This window comes from Melanotaenia boesemani, chromosome 7 (genome assembly GCF_017639745.1).
Source record: "Melanotaenia boesemani isolate fMelBoe1 chromosome 7, fMelBoe1.pri, whole genome shotgun sequence".
Taxonomy (NCBI): Eukaryota; Metazoa; Chordata; class Actinopteri; order Atheriniformes; family Melanotaeniidae; genus Melanotaenia; species Melanotaenia boesemani.
Genome location: NC_055688.1, coordinates 34530100 through 34556908, shown reverse-complemented (window position 1 = coordinate 34556908; position 26809 = coordinate 34530100). Strand labels below are relative to the sequence as shown.

The following is a 26809-nucleotide window of genomic DNA, read 5'->3' as shown; positions in this document are numbered from 1 at the left end:
TTATTTTGTGTGTGTAATTTCTGGATGTCTGTGTATTTGAAGATCGATTTGCAAGTACCCAAAGTTATGCAAAAACTGATTTATACAGTTTACAAAGTATTTATTACACACACACACACTCACACACACAGTCATTGATACTGAGTTAATTTTCTCTCCATTAAAAAAAAAAACGTAACAATATTTTTCATCCAGCATTATGGTGTATTTTCATGAAAACAAAAGGGCCGTGGACACTTATGGGAGCCTATTTAAATGTTGGTGATCTTGAATGTTGCTCAAATTGAGAATGAACTCAATTTCCCAGAATGCAAATGTAAAACCCTGGAAGAACTAACCTCGTTATTAGTTGAGTTTAGAAACAAATATTTAGCATTAATATAATTCATCACCATAATTAAACATCACATATTAGTGATGTTTAAGCGACAGAATTTAAATGTAATATTTTCATCTTTATTTTAAAAGTTGTTCTGCGGTGTTTATGTGGCTTTTCAACCAACAGGAAATAGATTTTGACAGTGAGATACCGGAAGTGTTCCAGTTGCTTTTGTACCAGCGTGTTTAAAAGAAACACGAGTGCATTTGGTTTAGCATTTTAGTTTCCGTATAACTTTTTTTTCCCCGAAGGAGTTTCTTGCTACTCCTTAAAAACATATTCCGCTTCATAAGGAAATCGTTAGTGCTTCTTTCTGACTTTCAGGGTAATAAAGTAACCTCCCAATATGGTTGTGAGAATGTTTTAAGATAGCAAATGTTAGCCCGTCTAGCTAGGTTAGTATAAAAACGAATTAAGAATCAAATATATTTCCGCTGTTCGTAGATAACTAGCCCCAGGGGACAATGGAAAGCGTTTCAGCAGCAAAAGTCATGTCTAAAAGTAGGGAGTAAGCAAAATGAGCGACTTTGGTGACTTAAGCTAGCTTGTTACCTCAGAGTCTCGTGCGTCACTGTTTACAGGTGTAGCATCTTCTGTGTGACCCATCGGATTGTGGGCCGAATTGCATTTTTATGTTTGTAATTAGACTGACTTAGATAATGTTTTACAAATAACGTGTATCTGATCATTTATATGGACACAGTACCAAATTTGAATATAGATTTAACATTTGTCTACTATTAGCATTATCTATATTATGTAACTGTTGTATAAGAGAAATGTATGCATTTGTGTTAGTTCACCTGAGATGTCCTCTATATTATGGTAAAATCTTTAGAACACTTTCATGTAATGTAGTATGAGACAAACTACTTTTACTTAATTAATTTTTATTCTTTACTAAGCAATAGCAGTAGATCTAACATTCTCACAGCTCTTTGACCATCTTCTGTCTTCTTTTTCAGCTGGCGAAGGAACCACTAATCTGCCATTTATAATGTCACAGGCCACCAAACGCAAACACGTTGTCAAGGAAGTTCTTGGAGACTTTGTCATTCCTACAGAAAACCAGTGGATCGTGAAGGTAAACTTTGAAAGTTATCTGCAAGATAGCCATTAGTATGATATTAACAAAAGTCATACTAATAGCAAGTAAACAAACAAATGACTATAAAAACTTATTTCCTCTCCTTTCTTTAACTGTGTCCTCTCCCAGGTTATTGGTAGCCGTGGTAACAACCTTCATGAAGTCATCACAGCCCAGGGTGAGACCTTCCTGGTGAGCATGCCTACCAAGTTTCGGAAGAACATCTGGATAAAGAGAGGTACCTGAGAGAGAGAGATATTTGCTTTAAAGTAATAATCAAGCATCAACATTTAAAAAATGAATGATGGGTGTACCCTTGTCCTGGTGGCATGGGTTTATTTTGATTTGCTGCTACATTTTGTGGTCTGTAAATAGCATATCGCTGCTATTTAGTGGCATGACAGTCAAGTTTATGACCAGAAAATAAATAAGTGAGCAAAACTGTACCTGAAACAAAATTTTATTGCAAGTAATTTAGCAGTTCTTGCTTAATAATCCAGAAGTTTAGTTTGCTGTTGGGATCTGCACTGAAAGCTGTAAGATTTTTTTATTAATAAAAGTAATCTGGACGATCTTCTGCTTTAAACAACTATGATGCCTCAACATTACGTTTTTGCTGATGGAGGCTGATATCTGTCAGAATTCAGCAAGCAACATTTTTTGGATATGCAAACAACTGGGGGTTTATTGTATTTGAGAAAATAAAACTAAACTGCTGGATTTTCTAGGAAAGCCTTTGTATTCAGAAACTACATTTCTGGTTTTGTAAACAACATTTTTTTAACACCAAATAAACAAACAAAAATGTTTCTATTTGTAAACAAACACTTTGGTTTCCCATTAAATTAGCTTGTGATAAACACCTGCATAATTGTGCAAAAATACCCTCACTTTTCTTACTGTTTTCCTTTTGTTTGCACCCTGCGGATGCAGTCATATAGTCACATTGGTTGAAATGGGGAAACAGTTGTTTTTATATCTTTCAGTTAAACAGCAAACACAGCAGCTAGATTTGCAAACAAATATTTTTCATTTCCATTTAAAGCAAATTTATTTACACTATAACATGACTGTGGTGCAGTGTCTGTTTTAATTAATTGCATTTTGTGAGGCACAAAACTAACATCATGTTTGTTCTATAACAGGGGTGCAAACTTATTTCAGTTCAGGGGCCAAATACAGCACAATTTGATCTCAAGTGGGCCGGACCAGTAAAACAACAGCATGATAACCTCAAATGAAAACTCCACTTTTTCCCCTTTTAGTGACGTACCATCACATCATTAAGAGGTTTACATTTAATGAGTTAGTCTTTTAGAAATTATTATAAACAAACAGGGCTGCATGGTGGTGTGGTGGTTCGCACGGATGCCTCACAGCAACAGTGTCACTGGTTTGTGTTGGTCCTGCGACAGACTGGGGACCTGTCCAGGGTGTACCCAGCGCCCCGCCTGCAAATCACTGGGAAAGACTCCAGCTTCCCTGTGACACGAAATTTAAATCAGCATTATAGAAAATTAATGAATATAAGCAAACTGAAATATTTTGAAGAAAATAAGTGCAGTTTCAATAATATTTTACCTCAGTTTGTCATTTATACAAATCTTATTTATAGAAATCTTATTAATTCAATTTTATCAATTTCCTTTCAAATGTAATAAATTTTGTATTATAAAATGTTAATACTTTTTATAAATGTTTTAAATTTAATATAAAAATTTTTTTAATATATATTCTATATTAATATTTTTTTAATGTTGTATATTATTTAATTTTAAAATAGGATTTATTCATTTTATTTTACAGATGTACTTATTTACATGTGCATTACAACTTATAAATCATAATGGATCTACAAAATCCCCCAAAATAAAATAAATAATGTAGATACATTTAAAATACCTTACATACGTGTACATTTCCACATGTGTGAAGTAATCCTGACCACCTGAACTTACTCACCTCATCATACAAACTGAAGTCAGATCTATTAATTCAAAAAGATAGAACATGTTACCCCCCTGTCTTAAAAATGTTTTACATTCAAGTAGAGAATGAGAAATTTTTGTTACTTTTATTAAAATAATTGCAGTTTAAATCTTCTATGTCATTTTTCGGGCCAGATTGGACCCTCTGGCGTGCCGTATTTGGCCTGCGGGCCATATGTTTGACACCTCTGGTCTGTAGCATAAGGGAAATGGGTAATTTCCTGCTGTTTTTTTTCCACCATATGAGGCTGTTGATTGTTTGCGTACTGCTGCTGTGGGCAAGCACTATAAATCAGTGTTCCACCATCACGTGGGCCAACATGGCCTTTTGTCTTATTTGCTTGTATTTGATGTTAAACATCATGCTTTCATTCCTCAGGTGACTATGTGATTGTGGATCCCATTGAGGAAGGAGAGAAGGTGAAGGCAGAGATAAGCTTTATTCTCTACAAAGATCATGTTCAGCACTTGCAGAAACAACAGCTTTGGTGGGTAGAAACACAAACACACACTCAAAGACACATCCTACACAAGTGCTTTAATTCATGGGGTCTTTTTCTTTAACTGCCTCCAGGCCAGAGGGATTCATGGAGGAGCAGTCGCTGCAGCACAAGACGAACAAACAGCAGGAAAAAGAAGAGGGGACAGAGAACAAAGCCCAAGAAGAAGAGGAAGGTAGCGACTCTGAAGACGATGAGAGCGACCTCTTTGTAAACACCAACCGCTGTAACTACCAGTATAGTCAAAGTGAAGAGGAGGACAGCGAGGAAGACGACGATGAGGAAGAGGAAAGGACAGAAAAGTGATCATGGTTGGTGCATGGAGAAGGACAATCGAGAGCTTGAGCTGTGAATCCGATGCAGCCCTTTCCTCCTCTGACTGATTTAATGATTACAGATGTTGATTTTCATGTAACAGCTGGCCACATGAGTCTGTTAATTCTGTTTACACACGATCCCTAAAACTATCTGTTGTGTCAAAATGGAACAGAGATTTACACATAAAATACTGGAAGCATTTCTGTTCTCTTCAGACTCCTGTTGGCAGCTTATAACAAATACAGTACATTTACTGAGTGGTGCTTTTTCTATTCATCCTCACAAAATAGATCTGCAAATGCATCACTGCAGGAGCTTTTTGTTGTAATTAATGTGTAAATTTAATCCCAGTCATGTTTGATTTTGTTTGCTTTTTTTAAACAGTTGTCAGATGAGTTTTGATTACTGTTGAGAGACTGTAATTTGCTTCAGTTTCACCGGCGCTGCATCGTCAGCTGCAGGTTTGGGCTTTTTGTAATGCTGATAATCCTGTTTTTTTGCGTTCAAGCAGCTCTTTCCTCTGGAAACCGCTGGTATAATTACAGCCATTGATATGAAAACAAACATGTAACGTAATCAAGCTTAAAGCTCAGCGTTTTACCTTCATGCTGAGAGTTGCAATGTCAGTGAAGCCAGTTAAGCAAGATTTCTGTGCACTGTATCTCTCTTTCCAGGCATTGGGGGAGCTTTAGTTCATCAGACATGTTTCAGGGCAGGGCTGAAGAATAATTATAAGCTTATTTTGGTGCAATGCATTAGTAATGACCTCTTTCATGCGCAGGTTGAAGCATGGTGACGTTTGTTTTTACACAATAGTTGATGTATTGCTAAATCGCGAAGAAAAGCACTGGCCCAGAAAAATGTGCAATGGTTGAAACTGACAAAAGGTTTGACTTGGTGGATTACTGAAACACTGGTGTTATAACCTCTTCAGGACAGGATGAATGTCCAGTTCTTCTGGTTTTGTCCTTAGCTGTTTTTTTTTTTTAAAAAAGGCTTTCAAAACCAAGAAACTCCTCGTGGCTAAGCTCTAAGTATGTGTGTGCAGTGGTAATATCCGGGAGATTTTCAGTGGTGTGGCCCAGATAAGACAAGGTGGTGTGTGAAGTCAGTCAACAGATTCTACTGTCTGCAATATCCAGCAGGATCATTGTTAACTCCAGAATCCTGGTGGTTTGGAAACCCAATTCCAAAAACAAAAGACTATAAAAGATATGAACTTTGAAAAAGAGTTAATTGAATTTACAAAGGCAAAAAGTAATTTATCTCACAGTGGAAAGAAAGGCTTTAAACATGACTTGTGTTGCAGAGTACAAACAGAAAGACCAACAATCAACCAGTTAACAGAAGTCCAGCTGTGCTTGCAGCTGCTGGAATTTTCTGACTGAAGTGTGGATCTGTTTTTATCCAAACCCTCAAACCCCATCAAACCCCACCATCGTCGTACTGAGTCCACTCATATTTCACATACCAGTCTGCTACGTATGAAACATCGCTTCTCTTGAACAAAATGTTTAACATTAGTTGTCACTTCCAGCTGTTAATTGAGACAACACAGATTTATATTTCATGTTTTTACTCTATTTAATTAATATAACTTTTAGATGTGTAAAAGCAACCCCAAGTGTATTATGGGAAAAACAAAACATGAAAAGACAGAACGATGCTACTCATCTCAACTTTTTCTTTCATTTGATTTCATCTAACTATTCAATTTACTTATTTTTCTTAATTTATTTTATGTTTAATAGTATTTTATACCCAGGGCTGCATGGTGGTGTGGTGGGTTCTCTCCAGGTTCTCCAGCTTCCTGCCACCATCCAAAGCGATTCATGTTAGGTTGTTTGGTCACTCTAAATTCTCCCTAGGAGCGAGTGTGTGTGTGGTTGTTTGTCTCTCTGTGTTGACCCTGCGATGGACTGGCGACCTGTCCAGGTGTACCTGCCTCTCACTTGCTAAATGCTGGGTCAGCAGCTTCCCCGCGACCTCAATGTACAGATAATGGATGGAGTATATTTTATTTCAGTCTTTTTATTTTCATTTCTTTCCTTTGTTTACTTTTTTAATATAATTTTAAATCAATTCAGACATTAAGGGGGTAAAACAAAAATTTAAAAAAGAAATAGTGATGAAAAATTGCTAATAAAAATAAGAAGACTGAAGATTATTTTGTTTCCCATGATGATAAACTATCAATCAGAACTGAGGTGATACCCCAGACTACCCGATTTAAAATTGCCATTGTGTGTATGCTCACAAAGGGAAACACCAATTTTGTGCAAATTAGAATAAGGAAGCAGGAGATGCTGAACTTTAATGGATTTTTTTAAAAAGTGGATATAATTTTAGAAATAAAACAGATCAAGATGTTTTTATATTTGTTTAGGTCTACAGACAAGATAAAAGAAATCAAGTAAAGGCTAACACGGCAAGAAACAAACCCAGCATTCACAAAAGCAGCTTTATTCATCTTAGTACAGCTGGAAAAATAAATATAAATAAATACCACCACATCATGTCATCGTGGCAGCTCTTATATAAGCCTTCATGCTTTTTTCAGGTATAAAACTTTTAAAATGAAACCCACATTAACCATATTTATCCTCATGTAACAATTACAACCATAAATGTCTAAAACTAATGTAATGTAGACTTTTTATATTTTTTAACCCTTTATCAACCAGTATCTCCAACATGCTGATATGACATTGAATCCAAAATACTGACACGTCTCCCCATTGGTTAACAGAAGATTCAAATATGTAATAAACAGCAGAAGCACAACTGAGCTGGGCCATTTGTGTTGATGGGTTAGGTGACTTTTAAAAAAGAACAGTCATGTTACGAGTATCAGTATCAAATTGGCTAGTACAGCATTAAATAAGATTTAAATTAAATGCATCATTATCCCAACAGTAATATTATTAATCCACATGTATGATAGTAAAACACAACCTGAGGTCAGTAGATGATTATCTAGCTTCATGCTGTTGGCATTTTGGTGGACCTTGAGTTTTTACCAAGCCATTGCTTGATGAACACAGATAATAGATGCAAATTAAAGTTCAGCACTGTCATAACTTTGAGAGAGGTCAAAAGCATCCTTCAAAAGTCTTAAGACCCACGTATGCGCTATTCTACTCTAAAGATGGATACGGAGCTATAGGTCTGACTTCTGTTAATGAGTGTAATTTGGTCCATTTTCTGAGCCCTTATGGGTGTGTTTCCAGATGTAGCAAACAGAGGAGCACCACCAGAAATCCTGGGGGCAGTGTTGAGCAGTATAGCTCATGTGTGACCAGTGAAATGAACAAAGAAGAAAACAAAGTCGACGAAGAGAAAAACAGAAATGATAGAACTTTTTAAAAGAAGACTGTGCGAATGTTTACAAAACTACACATTTATGATCTTACCTTGCTAGGAACAGAAAACTTCACCATGTTCGCTAATGATTGAAACTGTTAGAACTTGGAAGTGATCTCTGCACTGCCCTCTAGTGGAGGTTTACCTTGTCGACATAAAGTGTGCGTGGGAGTACATGGACTGCTATGTTTGACAACGCTTGAAGCATATAACAGATTTGTGTTTTATACTGTCAGTTATTAAAATCGGTTTCCATCAGATGAATAATAGTTTACATTAATGCACTGAAACAGAATACGTTTAAAATTACCAGATAACATACACTCATCAATAACCGTGAATCACTGTCTGATGTCATCTGTCCAGATATCCATGCCGCCGTCCATGTTGACACATGATAATTAGGACTCATCCCTGCAGTAATTTCAACACCGCAAGATAATGCAACACACAAAACTGCTGGATTTGTCGACAGCAAACATGGTGACAGTGGAGGAGATTATGCAAAACAAACAAACAAAAAAAAAAGACATAAAATGTGGCAGCACAGTAGATGGTGGTGGTATTTACAGCTGTTAAAGAGTTTGTGACTTCTTCTTTGTTCTTTTCACTGGTCACATATGAGCTATACTGTGCAACACTGCCCCCATGACTTCCGTGGGTACTACGTTGTCTGGGTACACATCCGCAAGCTCTGAAATGTACTGAAATGGGCACAAAATGAACACAGAGGATGGAGAGTGCATATGTGTATTTATCGTTGACCATAAATAAGCCTTTAGAGTTCTTGGTTAGGTTTACTGCTATGATTTGGCCAGATTTTCTTGGGTGACTTTTTTATCATCCACACCCCTCAGATGGACATTCTGACACTGCGTCCACGTCTTCTTCAAGTCAGCCCACAGGCTAACTAGCTGTTCGGGGGTTCGTTTGTGCACCAACAGGATGGTGTGGTATATACACAGCTGTTGTCCTTCTTCTTCAGAGAAGTCAAACGTGAGGAAAGCAGGGTGGTGGACAGGGAGAGCATTGAGCCGGTACATGCACATCCCCACATAGACATCGTCGATGGGAAACAAGTGAACTGTCTTAGATATCTTGTGTAGCCGTTTGGCCAACAGGCCTGAGTAAACCACTCCTCCCCCGCCTGCATACATGGGATAAAGCCCGCTGTAGAAGGTATCTGGGATAAAGTACTTGGATTTCTTGACTCGGTTTGGCATGCCGGCTCCTATAACATCTCCAACCATGAAGTCTTCCATGGTACTTTTTGCTTGTGGCTTCTTAAGCTGTTCCTGAAGATAGGTGATCAACTTTGGGGTGTTAACAAAGACGTCATCGTCTCCCTTTAAGACGAAATGTACCTGATTGCAGTGGCGCGAGAACCACCTCCACAAGAGCACATCCTTCAGGGTGAGATTGAAAAACGTATCTTTAAAGTCCCATTGCAGAATGTCTCCATAGGTTTTACTCTCCATCGTGAGTAAATCAGACACATGTGCACCCATTTCTCCAGTGTCCTCTTTGCCTATCAAGAACACCCTGCGAACATACCCTCCAAGTACTTCCTTGTTGCTGCCATTTCTCTTCTCTCCCGCCACCCATCCCGCCCGTCCCCACGTCTGTCGAATGGCTTGGCGGTTCTTAAAGTTAAATTCTCCTGTTTTGATGGCAAAGAGAAGCAGAGGCCGCTTCTTCTCAAGCCTTGCCTTAGCTCCGCATACTCCATCTGGCTGGATGAGAATGGGGTAGTCCCTTCTTTGCATGTAGGTTACAAACTGTTGTATCTCTTGAGGAAAATTGTCAAACGTATTCCTCATGTTATCCATGACAGTAACTTCAGAGAAACCCTGATTCAGTAAGAAATCATCAAAGTAACTTCTTGCTGATCTGTCTATGGCTTTGTTGGGGTTCAGGATTGGATTAAAATGGCGGTCGATTGTCTTTTGAAACTGATTCCAAAGGCCACTCCCCTTCAGGTTGTCCTCCCAGAAGGTTTTAGGGATTGTGGAAAAACCATCTTTATTTAAAGTTCCTGGGGCCACAAAATGATTAATTTCTCCAACATAGTAAACTATGGTTGTACCCTGTGATGTGTGGGGGTTCAGGGTTAAAGATATCATGACAGAAATGTAGATGATTAGCAGTGCCAGGCAGAAGCACGGTGTGCAGATACAGATCAGGATGGTCCGCAAGCGACACCAACGTCGAGCCATGCAGCTGAAAAAGCATAAACAATATGTTAGTCCATTGAAATGAAAGAAACATCCATTCTTGGAATGTAGAACTTGGAAGAGATCGCAATGTTTCTTAAAGGTCCCATATTGTGCAAAATTCACTTTCTAAAGATTTTAAAACCTTTAGAAATGTCCACATATGTGTCCTCATAGCCTGTGTATGAGGCCCAAAAATGAGAAAATTCTGTCTCCTCTCTCACTTGCTTGCTCCACATTTTAGCGAATGTGTTCTCAGACGGTTGAGTCTGAGATTTTTCCTTTTGTGACCTCACGAAAGGAAATAACCACTCCACCCAGTAATAGATACTGTCATTGATCTGCCCTCTCAGCTAGCTGAGCCTGCTCTCTGAAATCACAGAGCGGGCGCCAGTGAAAGCTCTGTGAAAGATCCTTTACCAGAGAGGGGTGTGGACAGACACCACCCATGAACATTTAAAGGTTCAGACACAGAAACAGCCCGTTCTCATTAGAGCTCACTAGAGCCACTTTTGGAATGGCTGGAATGAAGGGCCAAGGCTGAATTTAGGGTAATACACTTTGAAAACAATGTTGTTGGACCTCTGACACCCATATGAGATTGTAGAAAAAATGTATAATATGGGACCTTTAATTTTTTTGCGCAGTTTTGTTTAGTTTGTCGGTAAGGCTTCTTTCTTTGCTGCTACAGTAAGTCTCATTTCCACCAAGGGGTCCAGCTCAGGGCAGGACGGTTTGGTGTGGTTTGGTTTGGTAAACCCTGACCTCTGTTGCATTTTCTTGAATTATGACAAAGAAGACTGCTACTAAGAAATGGAGGAGCATGGTGGACATCCAGCAGCTTGTGTTCTTTCCTCCTGGCATCCACTGTATACTTAAACATGATCATAGAGCTGTTCCTGTTTTGTTTTTGTTGCTGAGTCTCACAGGAAGTGACAGTTCTTTTGACCAATCAACGGATTGTAATGTTTCAAGCTCCACCCTTTAGGATCAGTTTGATTGGGACCCCAACATAAGAATCCCCAAAAGTATGATGCTTGGATCAGATATTCTAGCACCCTTCCAGTTTTTGCCTGAGGAAAAACAAAAAGCATGTGTTCTGACTTGTCCTGAACTGAGCCGTGAAAACTTTGGTGGAAACAGGGCTTTATTTGGTTGACTGAATAATTGACCCCTACAGCCAAAAGCATGCTGTGGCAAATGTTCACATTTCAGTATGGCAGCAACCTGGAACAGGACATCACATGAACAATCACAACGATTTTTGAAAACCGTGCAAGTCCTCAGCTGACCGGGATTGTAAATTCACTTCAACAAAGATGTGAGGCTGTTATTGCTGCCAAATGTATTTTAGCCAAGTTATAAACTGGGGACCTGAATCCTGATCTAAACGAAATATGTCAACCTTAATATTCTAATAAATTTACAAAAACAGATTAATGCAGGACTTGAATTAGTCTGGCATCTTTCATCATCATTTTATTTGTCAAATGCAAATTAAGGTCATATTATGGGATTTTTCTTTCTTTTGGGGACCCAGAGCACATTAAGCCCAGTTTCCACCAATGGGAAACCACACAAAAACTGGGAAGGGTACCCTAATATCCAACTCGACCCATCCTACTTTGTTGGAACCCTTCCATAAGTGTACCAATCTAACCGATCCGACCCAAAAGACTGGAGTTTGATCTACTGCAATCTGTTGATTATTTAAAAAAAAAAAAATCTCTTCCTGTGTGATTATTATAGTTATTATAGTTAACTAAAACTAACGAAAAAAAAGAAAATTAGAATTAATAAAACATACTCGTTAAATGTTAACTGAAATAAAATAAAAATGAGAATAAAAAGAAACAAAAACTAGCTAAAACTGTATTGTGTGCTTACAAAAAGAACTAAAACAAACTAAAATGAAAGCAAAAATGTCCTTTGTTTTCGTTTTTTATGAATTTATTTCATACATAAGCCCTTGGGGTTGATAGAAATGTAAATCTGCCGGATTTACGCCAGGGGTCTGCATCGTACGGCACCTGAAGGTCCAAGAGGCTTAGACCAGGTCCTGCTTAAAAACTGAGTGTTACGACCCGACTCAGGGGTATGGAAGGGCGCAACAAAGAACAAGGCGTGGACAGGTGGTAAATTAAAATGAAAGCGCATTTATTTACAATTCCCGTGAAAAGTGATGGACAACCTGTAAAACAAAATAAAGATGAGCTGGGGTTAGCGGACCTGCAGAAAGAAACAAACCAAAACCTATACCAAATACTCACCGAGTGCACACACAGACACAACCGCAACTCGGTGAGGAAACTATAACCAAACAAAAGCAGCAGGCCCATAACCTAAAGTGACTGTCGTCACAACACAATAAAACACTAACCTAGCCCAGCGCTAAAACAATTTTAGGACTTTCAAATCTGGACTGAATTATTCTACAAATGCATGATTTGTGAAAGAAACATTTTATTTATGCAAAAATACAAACAAGGCTTGTTTTATTTATTTACTGTTGGCATCTAGACCCCATCAGACCAGTTCCCTTTAAGATCACTGCATACGGATTGATTACTTCAGCCATCTACTCACACTTTTTGGTGTTACTGAATAGCATCGATAAATCTAAGGTCTATCTGTTGGGGGCCAATGTAGCAGATAATTTGCTATGAAACAGAGTGGTCGGTAATTTTTTTCTTTAAAGAAAATAATTGAGAATAAAATGTTTTGGGTTAAAGTAGAGAATTCTGGGGTAAAATAATTACAGGCTTCATTGTCTCCTCTAATTTTTAACACGTTGCACCGTACATCCAGGGCTTAAAATACGGAAAACCTGAATGAAAACTTTCTGTTTGGGTTGAAAGAGTATCAAAGTTCAATAAAAAATGTTTGCTGAATAAGATTTTGGTGTGTGCACTGTAAAAAAAAGTAGTTTAAGCTGAGTGAAATAAAAAAGTAAGGCAACCAGCTGTAAAGCTTTTTTTGAGTAAATTCAACTAAGGATTTCTGGGTTTGTGTTAAGAGGGTATAATACAGGCTAGACATGTCACCAGTCCACCACAGGGCCAACACATAGAGAAAAACAACCATTCACACAAAAAGGATGAGTCCAAAGCAGGACCCTTCTTGTTGTAAGACAACAGTGCTAACCACCACACCACCATGCAGCCCAGGAAGTCTGTGTTAAAGCACTCAGATACCCGTATAGGTACAGGTTTGCCTCATGCTAAACATAAACAATTCAAAGGACTTGAAGCTCATTTTTGAAATAGGTGTTTATGAACCTGAACTACTGCTCAGCCAGGGTTCAAGCCCTAAAGAACAGCTTGTTAGCTGGTATAATTCATTATGTCCTTGAATTTGTCTACAGTGATTCTGCAATTAAATGTTTAATTGTTCTAAATAAATAAGATGATTTAAAGGGTTATTTGAAGTATTTAATACAGACTTCCTGGTGGTAAATTAAAATATTAAGTTGGACTGCTAGTTAGAGATATTTTCAACTTAACATAAGTTTAAAGACGTGAGTAGACCTCAATATCCGTCACAACTTTGTTAAAGTTCTGCTTTGACTAACCATCTTTCGTACCTTTAGCATCTGGTTGCCTTATTTTCTTAAGTTCACAACTTTTTTCTTGCTAGTGTATGTTGGCTCTGATGTAAACCCAGGTGGAGTCACAACAGAAACAATAAAAATACAAGTGAGAGGTGAAAGAATAAAAAGACTAAAAGCTGGCAAACAAGTTGTGCATTATGCTGTTTCAGTGGACACATATGACCATCCTGATCATTAAATTACATCATCAGAGCTGACAACTTATTCTACAAATAAGTAACAGAGTGGAAAAACTCCACCTGTGTAATAAAGACTGAATGCAATGACTCACATCCTCAAATATGCCAAGCACATGACTTCTTAGTAAGACTGTTTTCGTCAACCATCCTTAGAGTCATAGAGTTTATCATTTAAGCTTGGAAAATCTGTAACATTATTAAAGAATTAAGGAATAATGCTAGTCTACAAAACCAACATGCTAATTACAATAAACTTACTGGGTGAAATGACTGGACATGACTATACCGTCTACCTTTAAAATGTTAAATTAAAAAAGAGACATGCATCTGCTTACCTGTTTTAAATGAAAGCTCCCTTATTTACCAAATGTTACTCCGTTTAGTGGAATTCCAGCATACCACCAGCATACATCAGCATAAGTAAAATAAAATTCTGCCTCTATCATGAAGTAAAAAAGAAGCCACGGTGTAATACAGAGAGTCAAAAAAAAGACGTGTATGGTGGTGAGGCTGTTGTGAATTAAATCTGGCTCAACAAAGACAGGGGAGTGTGCACAGGAGGAATATGCCCACTGGCAAGCTGAGAGCAACCACAACATCCTCTATTATGCTTTCGTGAGCAAAGGTGGAGTCAACAACAAACAGGTGCTTAAAAAACAGGACCTGTAAGAAAGGATGACTAAAATGCAAAACTAACATTTATGATGCATTGAACTGCTGATGTATCTACCTTAGCTTTAAAAAACAGCAGAAAGAGAAACAGACCAGGTGTAACACAAGGCTGGATATATATGTAGCTGTAAAACAGGCAGAAAGCTTGTAAAGTCTTCCTTTTGTCTCTGTCTGAGCCGATCATTTTGCTCACCAATGAACACAAGTCTTGAAAAAAGAATGCAAATTCTGCCTTGTGACTTCAGGCAGCTGTCCCATAAAGCAGCTTAGCTTATCGACTTGAGTTCTCTCAGGTTTACTTTACTCAGAAACGCTGAGATTCTTCTGCTTCATTAACTAATTCAGAGGCTGCTGTGTTTCACCATGCTAACATAAAGCAAAAAATAACTATTTAGGTTTATATAAATGTCAAATAAAAAGACGGTTACTCTGTCAATCAGCCATCTGGCAGCTATAACATAACGGCTTGGAGGTATTTTACAAGAACTGGTCAGGCATGTTGTGAACAGGTTCTTTCTTTCTGCAGGAGCTGCAGTACCTGTTGATCGGGATCATTAAAAGGTTCCTATGCTGTGACATCATTTGGCATGATTTTCTTGACACCACGATGCATGCACTCATCAGGTGAGACAGAAACAAAGAAAGTGATATGTGTTGACATGCATGAAAAAACAAAGAAAACAAAAACCAAAGAAAACCTCAGAAAACTTTAAAACAGGAATGACTCACCAGTGAATTGTAACGTGGCGGGTAACCCAGATGAATGGTCATATCAATGGTATGACAAAGGTACTAATTGTAATACTACATTTTCAAATTATTGTTTATTTTCATACAGGAACGTGGTGTTTTATCATTAAGGAGATCAGATCATCAGATCATTGGGGACTTTTTTTTGTACATTCAGGTAATATTTCCCTCAATATTTAACCACCACTGTGGTTGTGTTACTCCATTTAGGATATATATATATATATATATATATATATATATATATGTGTGTGTGTGTGTGTGTGTGTGTGTGTGTGTGTGTGTGTGTGTGTGTGTATTTCATCAAGAACTTTGAAATTCCATTTTCAGTGTTTGTTAAAGGTCAACAGGGCTCTGGGAACAAAGATTACTAACCTTTTGGATCAGTAGAGGACATAATAGTCCTAGCTGGTCTAGACTATGTCGTTGTAATGAACATCGCTTTACAATGAACATTACAATGAATTGAGCATCGCAAAACCACCAATTAACGACCACCAAGAACGTTGTTTTTTCGGCATTTAACTACATATTTTATGCTGTTTTGCCACATAAAATGGTGCTTTAAATGCTGTTTTTCACCACAAAACAGCATTTTTTTCCTCCATTTTATTACAAACGCGCCAATTGAGTGGCGAATTTTGGCCCTTTTGGCTTGCCATATGTGCACACACTGCCAGTAAACCGTCTAATTAGTTTTGTCAATACGCTTGTGCAAATTGCTGCAGTTGTAAAATTGTGCCACAATTTCAACCAATCACAGGTTGTTGAGACAGAGTCCTCCTGATTGGCTGCTTTGCTGCATCATGATAAAACTGGAAGAGGTGGTTTCTAAGTCAAAAGGAGCTTTTAAAGCCCCAATCTGTAAGAATAACTCCCATCTAATGTAATGCGCTAATGTAATGCAAGCAACCGAGTAGTGCGCTCTGAAACCTCATCATTTAAAGACCCACTCCAAGGCTTATTTGGAACTACTTAAAATGTTGTCAGTGGTCTTTAAATTGTGATTATGAAGTTTTGGCAAAAATCACAAAACCTGTGCCCTTATTCAGGACTCTGCAGAGGACCAGTAGGTCATTAGCAATTTGTCTCTGAGTTGTGGGCGGAGTCATTGCTGCTCAGTGCCTTCCCCCGTTGCACCAATGATGTGTATTAACCTCATTAAAATCAAGGCATTGCAGTTGTATAAATTAATAGCAATATTTCACAGAACAAATCACTTACAAAATAATGAAAATATTTATTTAGCACATTCCAACAATGCACAATAATAAATTAAAACATGAAATAAAATTAAGAATAAAATAAAAATTTCTCTGTAGGAGTACTACAACAAAGTGCAAACAAGTGCAGCTGCTGAACGGCTGATGATTCAAGGCAATGAATTCCATAGTCTTTTGTGTAATCTCTTTTGCCTTCAAAAATGGAGTGGTTGTGCTCGGAGGCATTCTCATACTCAGCATACCAGTAAGGATGTTTGGATTTCAAGTGATGAATTAAACCTGGCATGGAGAAATGGTTTCACCTTTGATGTGCTGCTGTCACTCCATGTCCTCGGCAGCGTGGAGACCAAATCCTGCAAATGAAAAGAATATAATAGAATAGATGACCTTTTATTGTCACTATATACAAGTACAATGACATTAAATGACTCACCAGTGTCAGTGTAAAAACAGACAACATAGACACAGAATAAATGGTAAATGGTCAGTATTTATATAGAGCTTTACTGTACCTGGAATGATACCCAAAGCTATTTAAATTATCACATTCACCCATTCATACACACATTCACACACTGATAGCTGAAGCTGCCATGCAAGGCGCTCAACCACAACCCATTAGGAACAATTTGGGGTTCGGTGTCTTGGTCAAGGACACCTTGACATGAACTCGACTTGGCCAAGGATGGAACCGGGAACCCTCAGACTACAAGACGACCGCTCTACCTGCTGAGCTATTTTTCATAAATAGTGAAAAAAAGGAAGGTGGGGGAGGAAGTGAGGAGCAGACAAGAAAGAAGTACAAGAACAACAAAAAGAGCACTGAAGTGGAGAGCTGTGAGCTGCTGCGACCGTGTGTGCTGCCATGGAAATCATCTTGGATGACAAGTAGTGATTTCATATACAGTATCTCACATAAGTGAGTACACCCCTCACATTTTTGCAAATATTTTAGTATATCTTTTCACGAGACAACACTATATAAATTCAACTTTGACATACGGAATATCAAAGTTTAGTTTCCATAGTTTGATATTCTGTATAACAAAGTTTAATTTTATATCTATCTATCTATCTATCTATCTATCTATCTATCTATCTATCTATCTATCTATCTATCTATCTCTATATATATATATATATATATATATATATGCCAATCCAAAGTCCCTGCCTAGAAAACCAGCAAGACAAGGAAACACATGACTGAAAGTCGATCAAAACAACTTGTATCATACTCACAGCTGTGGCTAAAATCAATGTCTTATAAGCTTACAGGAAACTGTTCAGTCTTGTCTGCTGTCTTGCAGCACCACCAGAAATGGTTGACAAAGTCTTTCAACCAGGCGGGGAGAACAGACTGTCCTTTGACTTTTGCTGCCTTGAAAAGATGAACACAAGGACAAATCATAGAATTACAATTAACCCGATTTATTGAAAAATGAAGGATTAACCCTATTCCTATAAAACAGCAAGTTCTTTGTTTGAAGCAGAAGCCAATGCAAATGTTTACTGTTACTGTTTTGAATAAAGAAAAAAAATGTTAAGACATCTCTCACGTCACATTACGTGTATTTCTCATAAATGCACATACACAATAATGTGACTAACTAACTGAACTTACAGCAGCTATTTTCTTGGACAGATTTTTGGCACCATGCCACACATACAGACTGTGTTGAATACACAGGGCCCTGAATTTGCCTTTGTTTAGGTCTGCAAAATGAGAAAATACATTATTTGATATTACCTCAATCAATGTTACAGCATTTACACCACAACAGTACACTATATCACATAATCAATTACCCAAGAGGGTTCCTATCTGGACATGAGCATCTGTGCAGATCTCAGCTATTCTTAGCATATCATGATTCATGGTTGCTGATACAATTCATGGATGACAGCGGTTCATTTAGAACGATACAATCCAAAATGGTTCAGTGACTTCAAATCGATTCAGTACATCTTTAGCCAAAAATTGAACCAGTGTGACTGTGAAATAAATACCTGGGTACTGCACAGTGCAGGCAAAGTTTCCTAGATTCCTTTTGTTTCTTGCAGGGGAATCAAGTATAAATGAATTATGGGTATAAACAAACATGCAAACAAGAACTAATGCACATGCATTCACATTTGATTTTAATAAGGTTCAACAAACACTCCAGGTTAAATCAACAGGGGCTTAACGTTTTCTGGTATTATTTTCAATAATTAACTACATTTTAATAAAAGTACAGTTAGTGCAAACAATATTTTAACAGTTGGTTTACCTGCTACTTCCGCTGTTTTCTCAACATAAAATATTACAACTTTAATATAAAAATAAAGTGCAACCAACATTGCTTCAGGGTGAATTAAAGGTAGGTTTACCTGCTACTTCCACTGCTGGTTTTTAACATAAAAGTTTTACAAATAGAACATAAATATAAAAAAATAAGTGCATCGCCTCAGGTTGAACGAGCAGTGATTGAACATGTTACTACGGCCATTTTAATAAACTAACAGCTGTGCACTAACAGATCACGCAGACGTCTCTGTGACTTTGCAATGTCACCAGTAGTATTAAAAACCTGCTCTGCTGGCACACTGGTGCCAGGAATGCAAAGCTACTGCTGGGCAAAGGTTGAAAGTAGAGGTAGCTCTTTCTCGTGAGATCTCCTCTGTTCTGACCGTCTTGCTTGTGGATTTTCTTTCTCTTTGGGTGAAGAAATCACCAAACAGAACATCCAAGGCTTTCTTCTTACAAGGAGGTGACTCATATGGAGCTACAATATAAGAAATGTATTTCAAAATACATTCATGGTTCTCATTTCTTATTACAGTTTTTCTCAGTCGCTTTTATGCATTTCTCACAACAGAATTAAGATTCTCATAACTATTAGTTCAAACAATTAGTCATCTGTGCACATCAGAGCAGAATATTTCATTGCATTGATCAAACTGTAAATGCTTTTGGACATGTAGCTTTTGCTTTAATACAATTCCCTTCTATTTCATGGCATTATCATTTGCTTTGGTCATTTAAGTCAAAATTAACTATACATACAACAGCAGAATAGCCAATCCTCATAAAACTAATAGTCCTAAGTTCATTGCTGGAGTTATTACATACACAAGAGTCAAACTAGTTATTAAAATGTCCCTAAGAGTGTGTTATCAGATGTGACATCGATGAAAATATGTGGCCAGACCGGAACGTCTTCATACACAAGTGATTTATTTATTCATTCATCTTATATCTTTATTTAGTTCCTTACTTATTCCATTTATTTCCTTTCTATACGGGAGTGATTTAGTATGTTCAGTTACAACTCTGCCCAAGCGTTGATACTTTATGTTTTGTCTATAGAAGTGACTGAAGTGTGTGTGTGATTTTTTTACTTTTATTTTATTTTTTGGCATAATGCTATGAGTACATTTTTAAAGGATGGCAAAGAGTGCATAAAGTAAAATGTGAATCAAATGTTTTATGTCTCATGTATTCAGTTACTCCGCTAAAAACAGTAACGTGTATCTTTACTGTAGTTTTCAGGTGGCTGGATATCCACCGTGTAGTGCTGTGTTGGGCTTTTTCAGACTGTGTCTTCAAGATCTGACTTTTTTTAATTCAAAAAACAGCTCAGGCTGTCACAATGAAAAAATGACTAAGCCATTTTAGTACCTTATTTGTATTAAATGATGACGGGACTTTTCATTGTGATGGCTCTGACAGTTTCATTGACATAAATACTTAGTTTTGAGAAATTAGCTATTTTTACCAAGTCACATGCTTTTACAGGTTATCCACTAGTTAGTGCGTTTCCCAAAACTAGTACAGACTGCTGCTTCACATCATTCTTAACACTTTTGTACAATGCAGGAATAGCCTTTTCTGAGAAGTGTGGTCGGCTCGGTATCTGGAATCATTTCCCAGAAACCCGGGTTTTCCACCACACTGTAGGGTCGCATGTCTTTGCAGATAAACTTAATAATTACTACCAGGATGTTTTTTGCTCGAGACGAGTTTTGGCCAAGTCTCTAACTAAACTGACGAGGCCCGAGGCTGCTGCAGAGATGACTTGTGTTGGTGCTGCAGTGGGAACAATGAAAGACATACCTGGAAGTTGAGTGTTGTGAGAATGGCACCACGGTGCCCAGGAAGATGGTTGGAGAGATTAGTCGTGTTGCCAATGTATCTTACTTGACCTTTACATATCCTGCAACTAGCGAGCGACTTATTTAAAACTTCTCCATCTTTGCAAAAGCCAAAATGTTTCCACACACTGGACCGCGGTGGTGGCTTGATAATCTCTGGCTCGGTGGCGTCTCCTCCGCCATGCTGTTTTGTTGTCTGCTGTGCTGGCGCTTGGTTATGACGTAAATGACAAGCAGACTGAATTTAGTCACAATTAACATCTTTACCGTTAAAAGTGCAAAAAGAAAATGCATCTAAATCTGCCGTGCTTCAATCCAATGTTTTATTTCCTAAGATCGATATAATCGATTACCTTTAAAAACAATGTTAGATTGGCATATGTCGTTTACATTAACAACTTGCCAAGCACAGATCGGTGTGGTTGGATCATAGGAATATCATACGATAGATCGATATACTAGATGAATTGTTACACCCCTAGCAACTACGGAAATGATTTCATTTGTCTCGTGCGCCGTAGTGGTGTAACTGCAGTATTATGCGCAATGTCCAGAAGAGAGTCATTGCGGCCATCTCCTGTCAGAAATTAGACACATTTGATGAATGATTCCTGTACATATTCCTGTACATTTAGAGGCTTTCTGTCATGAGGACTGGCCTGCATTGCCTGCAGCTCACGCAATCAGGCTCATCTGCTCCACCTGGGTCTCATCAGCACTCACTCTCCTCACCTGTTCATCACCCTATATAATCCCTCCTCAATGTCTGCTTCCCTGCCTGATGGTCATTTGCCTTGCCTGTTATTCTGTAGTAAATCTTGTCTTGTTCTAGATCCCTCTCGCTGCCACTCACGGACTCCCGATTGCCTGATCCCTGCCGGACTATCCTGAACTCTGCCTACCTGGATAAGACCTTTTTCTGGACCGACCTCCGCTATCTGCCTAGCCCCTCTTCCTGGACCTGGTTGCCACACCTGCCATCAGTTAGCTGCTTTGTTGCATCTATTAAAACTGTTAAACTCATCACCGTGTGGGCTGAATTTCTGGGTCTTCCTGAAATGATCATTACAGCTTTCCCTAATGCAATCAATGTGGTAAGATTTTAGAAGCACAACCTCTTTTCCTTGAAGACCAACAATGGCCTCAGATCGCTTCTCTGTCCGGAAGTCTTTAATACTTTCGACACAATATGTTTCCTGGATGGTGAAGAATGTATTTCGGTTCATAAACTTGAACAGGAGTGAAACATTTTCATAGTTGTTTCCTGTAAGTAAGATGTTTGAAGAAAGCAGTAATTCACCAGCCTGAATTCCAAACTTCGGGTCGGGCTGGTACTCCCAAGTCCACAGTCTATTGGAACAAATCTTAAAATTATATAAGAATGAAAAATGCATTTGGCATGTGTAGCAAACTGTCATGCTGATGCAGCCACACATTTTGTTTGTGTTGAGACTATTACGACTTACCCATTCTGCTCTTATGGCTGCCCCCCTTGTTGTAATGTGAACATTAAATGGTGCAGTGTTGTCACATATTTCACCTGTGCTGGGAAGTTTCAAAAAGTTCACTAATTGCCTCAGGCTGTTCTCATAAATAATAGCTGCTGGTACACCAATCATGTCATTTGTACTTTCCACGTTCAGATGTCCAAGGAAATCGAAAAATTCCAAAGTGGCTGCAGGCTCATCTGTAGAGTCTCCATGAGGGGGCAAGTCATGCACTGTTTCATCAACCCCAATAACTGGCAGCTGATCAATGTTTGGTACAGTTTTTAATGTTCCTCCCATTCTGTTGAGTAAAATTTAGAAAGGGGTAGCTTTTTCAGTAAAAACTGTAAGATAAATTATACAAAACAAAAATATTTGTCACAAATTATCACACACTGTAAAGATATAGGTGGTAGATACTCTTCATCAACATTCATTCAACTCCCCGATGTACTGTGGAGACTTCATGTGCCCAGTTAATTCTGAGAAATTAAATCTATCTACCTTGCCCAAACTAAGTGCAACTTACACACGGTTCATGAGGTCATGTATTTCTCCTCATCCAAGTCCTCCTTAACAATGCTCATGTCGTGTAGACTTTGAAAAATTACAAATATAAAGTGTGTTACAAAAATATACACACAGAAACAGAATAGCTATAGTAAAAAAATCATAAGGACTGTTCATGGGCTACATTTGTTCAAGTCCTGGCATAAATGAGGTTTCATGAGCCACACCAGCTCCCCATTGCTCCTCTCTGAAAAGACCTTGTTATTCTCAAACGTGCCTGTCTGTCCCACTGGAAACACTTGACAAGGCCTGAGGAGCTGCTGTTTTGGAGGGCCTGCCGTTTATTGGGGTTGATGTGTTTGCGAGACCTTCAAAGCTGGACAAATAACAACAGTGTTACAGCATATCCTAACATATCCAACATATCATAACTCAGATCTAACGTGAGCTAACTGGCTAATTGAGGTAGGCGGGCTAAAGCTAAGGCACGCTGTTAGCCGGCTAAAAACTGCGGTTTGCTGCACTCTCCCTTCTTGCCGCGGATATTGGATACCTGTCACTTTTAATCTGGCCCTGGGTATAGGACTGCTTTCCCCATGCTATTTACAGCTTGTTTTTTTTTTAAATCGAACATCAGGGCAAATTTAACCTGGTAAATTACTACCATAGTCCCTTCTCTTCTTTACAAATTGCTTGTCAAAACATAAACACTTGGGGGACCGGTTTTTATTTTATGTTATGTTTTCCACAACAGATGGCATTCTGCCAAAGGTTGTGATGAATCTGTATCTTTGATGCATGTCCACTGTAGAGCCTGCCTGCATCTTCTCCATGCGTTTAATGCAGGCTTTACACAGTAAAAAGGCAGACATATTTTCCAGGACTGTTATTTTTACACATATTGTCTTAGTTTAGGGAAATCTGAACTTTTATGACCTACCTGTGCAAAATGATCAGTTTCCTAACTTCACATGGTACTTTTCTAAGTGTAACTAATGTGTGAAATTTTAATTATACTTATAAATATTTTTTTTATCTGTTTGCCATTGTAATGTAACAGAATACTAATTCAGTCAAGGTCACTAAGAGGAAAGCAGCTTAAGAAAAATCTTCCTATTTTTATACACACACAACTTTTAAAACACTTCAAACTTCTATAAGAAACATATATTAAAACATGCTTCTAGAAAAATAATATTTCAATAAATAAAATAAAAGTTGAAAATGTTTCCACAGCAAGCAGACAGATATCCTTATCAGCAAGCAGCAAGCAAAACTCTGACCTCACAGTGGAGGTAGTTAGGAAGATCTTTTGTTGTCATGTTGTGGTTTCAATAAAGAATATTTTATCTTATCTTATCGTATCGTATCTTATCTTATCTTATCTTATCTTATCTTATCTTATCGTATCGTATCGTATCTTATCGTATCGTATCTTATCTTATCTTATCTTATCTTATCTTATCGTATCGTATCGTATCATATCTTATCTTATCTAATCTTATCTTATCTTATCTTATTTTTATGACACGATAATCACCATTACTTTAATACACTTCGATAGATTTTATTAAATATAATATACATTTATCTATCTATCTATCTGGCTGTCTGTCTGTCCGTCCATCCTACCTTCCATCCATCCATCGTTCCATCGTTCCATCTATCTATCTATCTATCTATCTATCTATCTATCTATCTATCTATCTATCTATCTATCTATCTATCTATCTATCTATCTATCTATCTATCAACTATTGCTTAATTTATTTGTATACATTTCTTTAAACAATTAAAAGTGATATTGTTAATTAAAATCAAATGAAGTTGTGGTATTTGAATCGGGTTTATTGAAAATTCAAAGATGTGGAGAATCTGCCTGAACTATGCGTAAAATAAATCATTAAAGTATAAAAGAGGGGTGTTCATAACAGCATAACGTATCATTTTCATATGGTCACTGAATTTTACTGTTGCGATGTCTTGGTTATCAAACATTTGACGGTCAGTAATTCTTAACATACGCACGCACGCACAAAATCATCAGACCCACCCAACAGCCTGCAAAAATGTCTATGTGGATCAACATAAACAGGCTGGTAGCAGTTGCTGTTATTGAGCAGAGACCTTTATTCTACATGTCGTCTACAGGCGAATGGCTTCAACCTTCAACTGTGCTCCTGGAGATGGGGTGCTTGTCATGGCAAGGGTGCTTTTTCGGCACAACACCAGACCCATTCTGGGTCATGCTGGCCCACATTACTTTTTCCATAACTTACATCCAGCATTCTGACCAGACTTTGGGTTTTAATTAAATTTTTAAAACAGAATTGTCATGGTAACAGACTTGATCCTTATAGAGTATTATTATTATTTATAGAATGTTAATATTCTTTATAAATTATTACTGTATATAGGTCTATTCTGTTCCACTTCATTATATTAAGACGGCATTAAGCTCCACAGCGACATCTGGTGGAATCACGCCCCAAATGCTGAGATGCCATTGTGTCTGACTGGGATTAAAGTTCCAAAAAAGCAGAAAGAGCTGGAGCTCACTCAGGGATTTACAGCTTTATTGTGTAAACTTCAGAGGACTGATGTTTCAACACTTTTTATGTCTCCACCAGAGTCCCTCTGATTAGGTTTGCAGTTTGATGTCCTTTAGCTTTGAAGCACTTGACACAGTCAGTTTTTGGAAGAGCAGAATACCTTGATTTCATGGGATCAGGTTTGTTGCTATATCTTGCTATATTTTTTAAAGACAACCATGTAATGAAATAGTTATCTGTTCTGCATGTTTTTGTGGTTTTGGTTAAGGCTGAAGACGCCAGCATTCAACTACTGTAACCTTAATAATAAACTGAGATTAAATGCTGCCCTCTAGTGTTTCAGTGTGACTCACCCATTCCTGGATTTTAGCCACATCTCACTTATAACATTTTTCCATTAAAGGCATAGTGTGTAAGGATTAAAAATGGGCATAGAAATCACTTTAAATACCAAGCACAGTTGTAAATGGACTGTAGCCATCAGTGGCCAAAACTGCCAGACATAAACATGTTTTCATCTGGGGGTGGATCCAGTGGCCTCAGGTGCAGTGATGACTGCACTACAGTTGAAAACCGCAACATTGCGTATATGTGTACTGTCTTCTTTTATGGTCCTTTAAGCCTCGTTTCCACCAAAAGGTCCGGGTCGGGACACAATGGTAGGTTGCGGATATAATTTGTAAATTTTATTTCATTTCCACGGCCAACCGTAACCTTACCTGAGAGGTGGAGTATCAGCCGGATAGTGACAAATGCCTTCGCTACGTAACAGCATGACGCCATCGTAGAGCGACGTCTTTCTTTAAGTATAACCCTATAACACGTAGTTTCAGATGGCCCCATCAAGTTCTCTCTGGACCTCTTCCTTCTTTCCTAGGTTGCACTGGAACTGATGTTTTTTTTTTCAACCAATCAACAGATTGCAGTGTGTCAAGCTCCACCCTTTTGGGTCGGATCGGTTAGATCGGTACCCCAACGGAAGGGTCCCAAAAAAGTAGGATGGGTCGGATATTAGGGTACCCTCCTGTTGGTGGAAACAAGGGTTATAAGGCATTACTCATCCCAAATGGTGCTCGAGCACCTATCAAATAAAGCCAGTACTGCAGTTTTAAAGCTCACAGGTTCTCACTTTACATACAGAGTTGTTTGTCCATTCAGAGACACCGTGATAAAAATGGTGGCACAAATATGGCAGCTGCGGCAAGTAAATATAAAAAGAGAATAAAAACATGTTATTTTAGTAAAGTGATTAAATACCAATAGAAAAGTTTTTAATACTAATATGTGACATTTTTCTATCACTGACTTTTGATTTTACCAGTTATACTTTTTAAATGAGGAGGGGGCATGAAACAGCAAACTTCTTAGTTATAAAGATGACAGGACTGTTTCCAAATTGTAGGAATAAAGTTTTATTTTCATATGAAGGGGTGGTTTTGGATTTTTCTTCTTTTACAAGTAGTATGTTTTTGATAAAACTTGCAAAAAATCTTCTAGCATATTCCAAGAATGATTGACATGAACAAAAAAGGGGATTTATTGCTGAATGTTTAAAATGAAGACACATCTTTTATTTATTTATTCTTTTTTTTTTTTTTTTTTTTTTTACCGAGTGGAAAAACAATTTGCTTGCTGCTTTTTCCATGCACCCAACTACCAGTACCACTAGGACATGCAGGGGGGTTGGGGGTGATGGGAAAGGAAGGGAAGGAGAGAAAAAGGGAGGAAGGAGGTGGAGAAAAAGGGGGAAGGAGGAGGAGAAAGGGAGTTGTTAGGTAAAAAAGACAAACTGCTGAACAAACAAACATGGAAGGGCTGTGTGTTGGGTTCTTTTTGGGGGG

The 26809-nt window shown here is 37.9% G+C and overlaps 2 protein-coding genes across 4 annotated transcripts; one reads left to right on the top strand and one right to left on the bottom strand.

Annotated features, from left to right (window-relative positions):
* Nucleotides 1-543: 543 nt before the first annotated feature.
* Nucleotides 544-5936, top strand: eif1ad (eukaryotic translation initiation factor 1A domain containing). Of its 3 annotated transcripts, none has more exons than XM_041990750.1 (5): nucleotides 544-678; nucleotides 1345-1463; nucleotides 1596-1704; nucleotides 3834-3942; nucleotides 4029-5936. In XM_041990750.1, exons 2-5 carry the CDS (start codon nucleotides 1377-1379, stop codon nucleotides 4258-4260), a joined length of 537 nt encoding a protein of 178 aa, XP_041846684.1. In that variant the 5' UTR covers nucleotides 544-678; nucleotides 1345-1376; the 3' UTR covers nucleotides 4261-5936. The 3 variants fall into 3 exon arrangements, with proteins under 3 accessions (XP_041846684.1, XP_041846683.1, XP_041846682.1); XM_041990749.1 differs by having other exon boundaries at nucleotides 544-704; XM_041990748.1 differs by lacking the exon at nucleotides 544-678 and adding an exon at nucleotides 726-880.
* A 766-nt stretch (nucleotides 5937-6702) lies between these two features.
* Nucleotides 6703-14147, bottom strand: LOC121643369 (N-acetyllactosaminide beta-1,3-N-acetylglucosaminyltransferase 2-like). The gene is made up of 2 exons (XM_041990746.1): nucleotides 13973-14147; nucleotides 6703-9855 (listed from the first exon to the last, which is right to left on the bottom strand). The coding sequence occupies exon 2, from the start codon at nucleotides 9849-9851 to the stop codon at nucleotides 8439-8441; it is 1413 nt and encodes a 470-aa protein (XP_041846680.1). The 5' UTR covers nucleotides 9852-9855; nucleotides 13973-14147; the 3' UTR covers nucleotides 6703-8438.
* Nucleotides 14148-26809: the final 12662 nt, after the last annotated feature.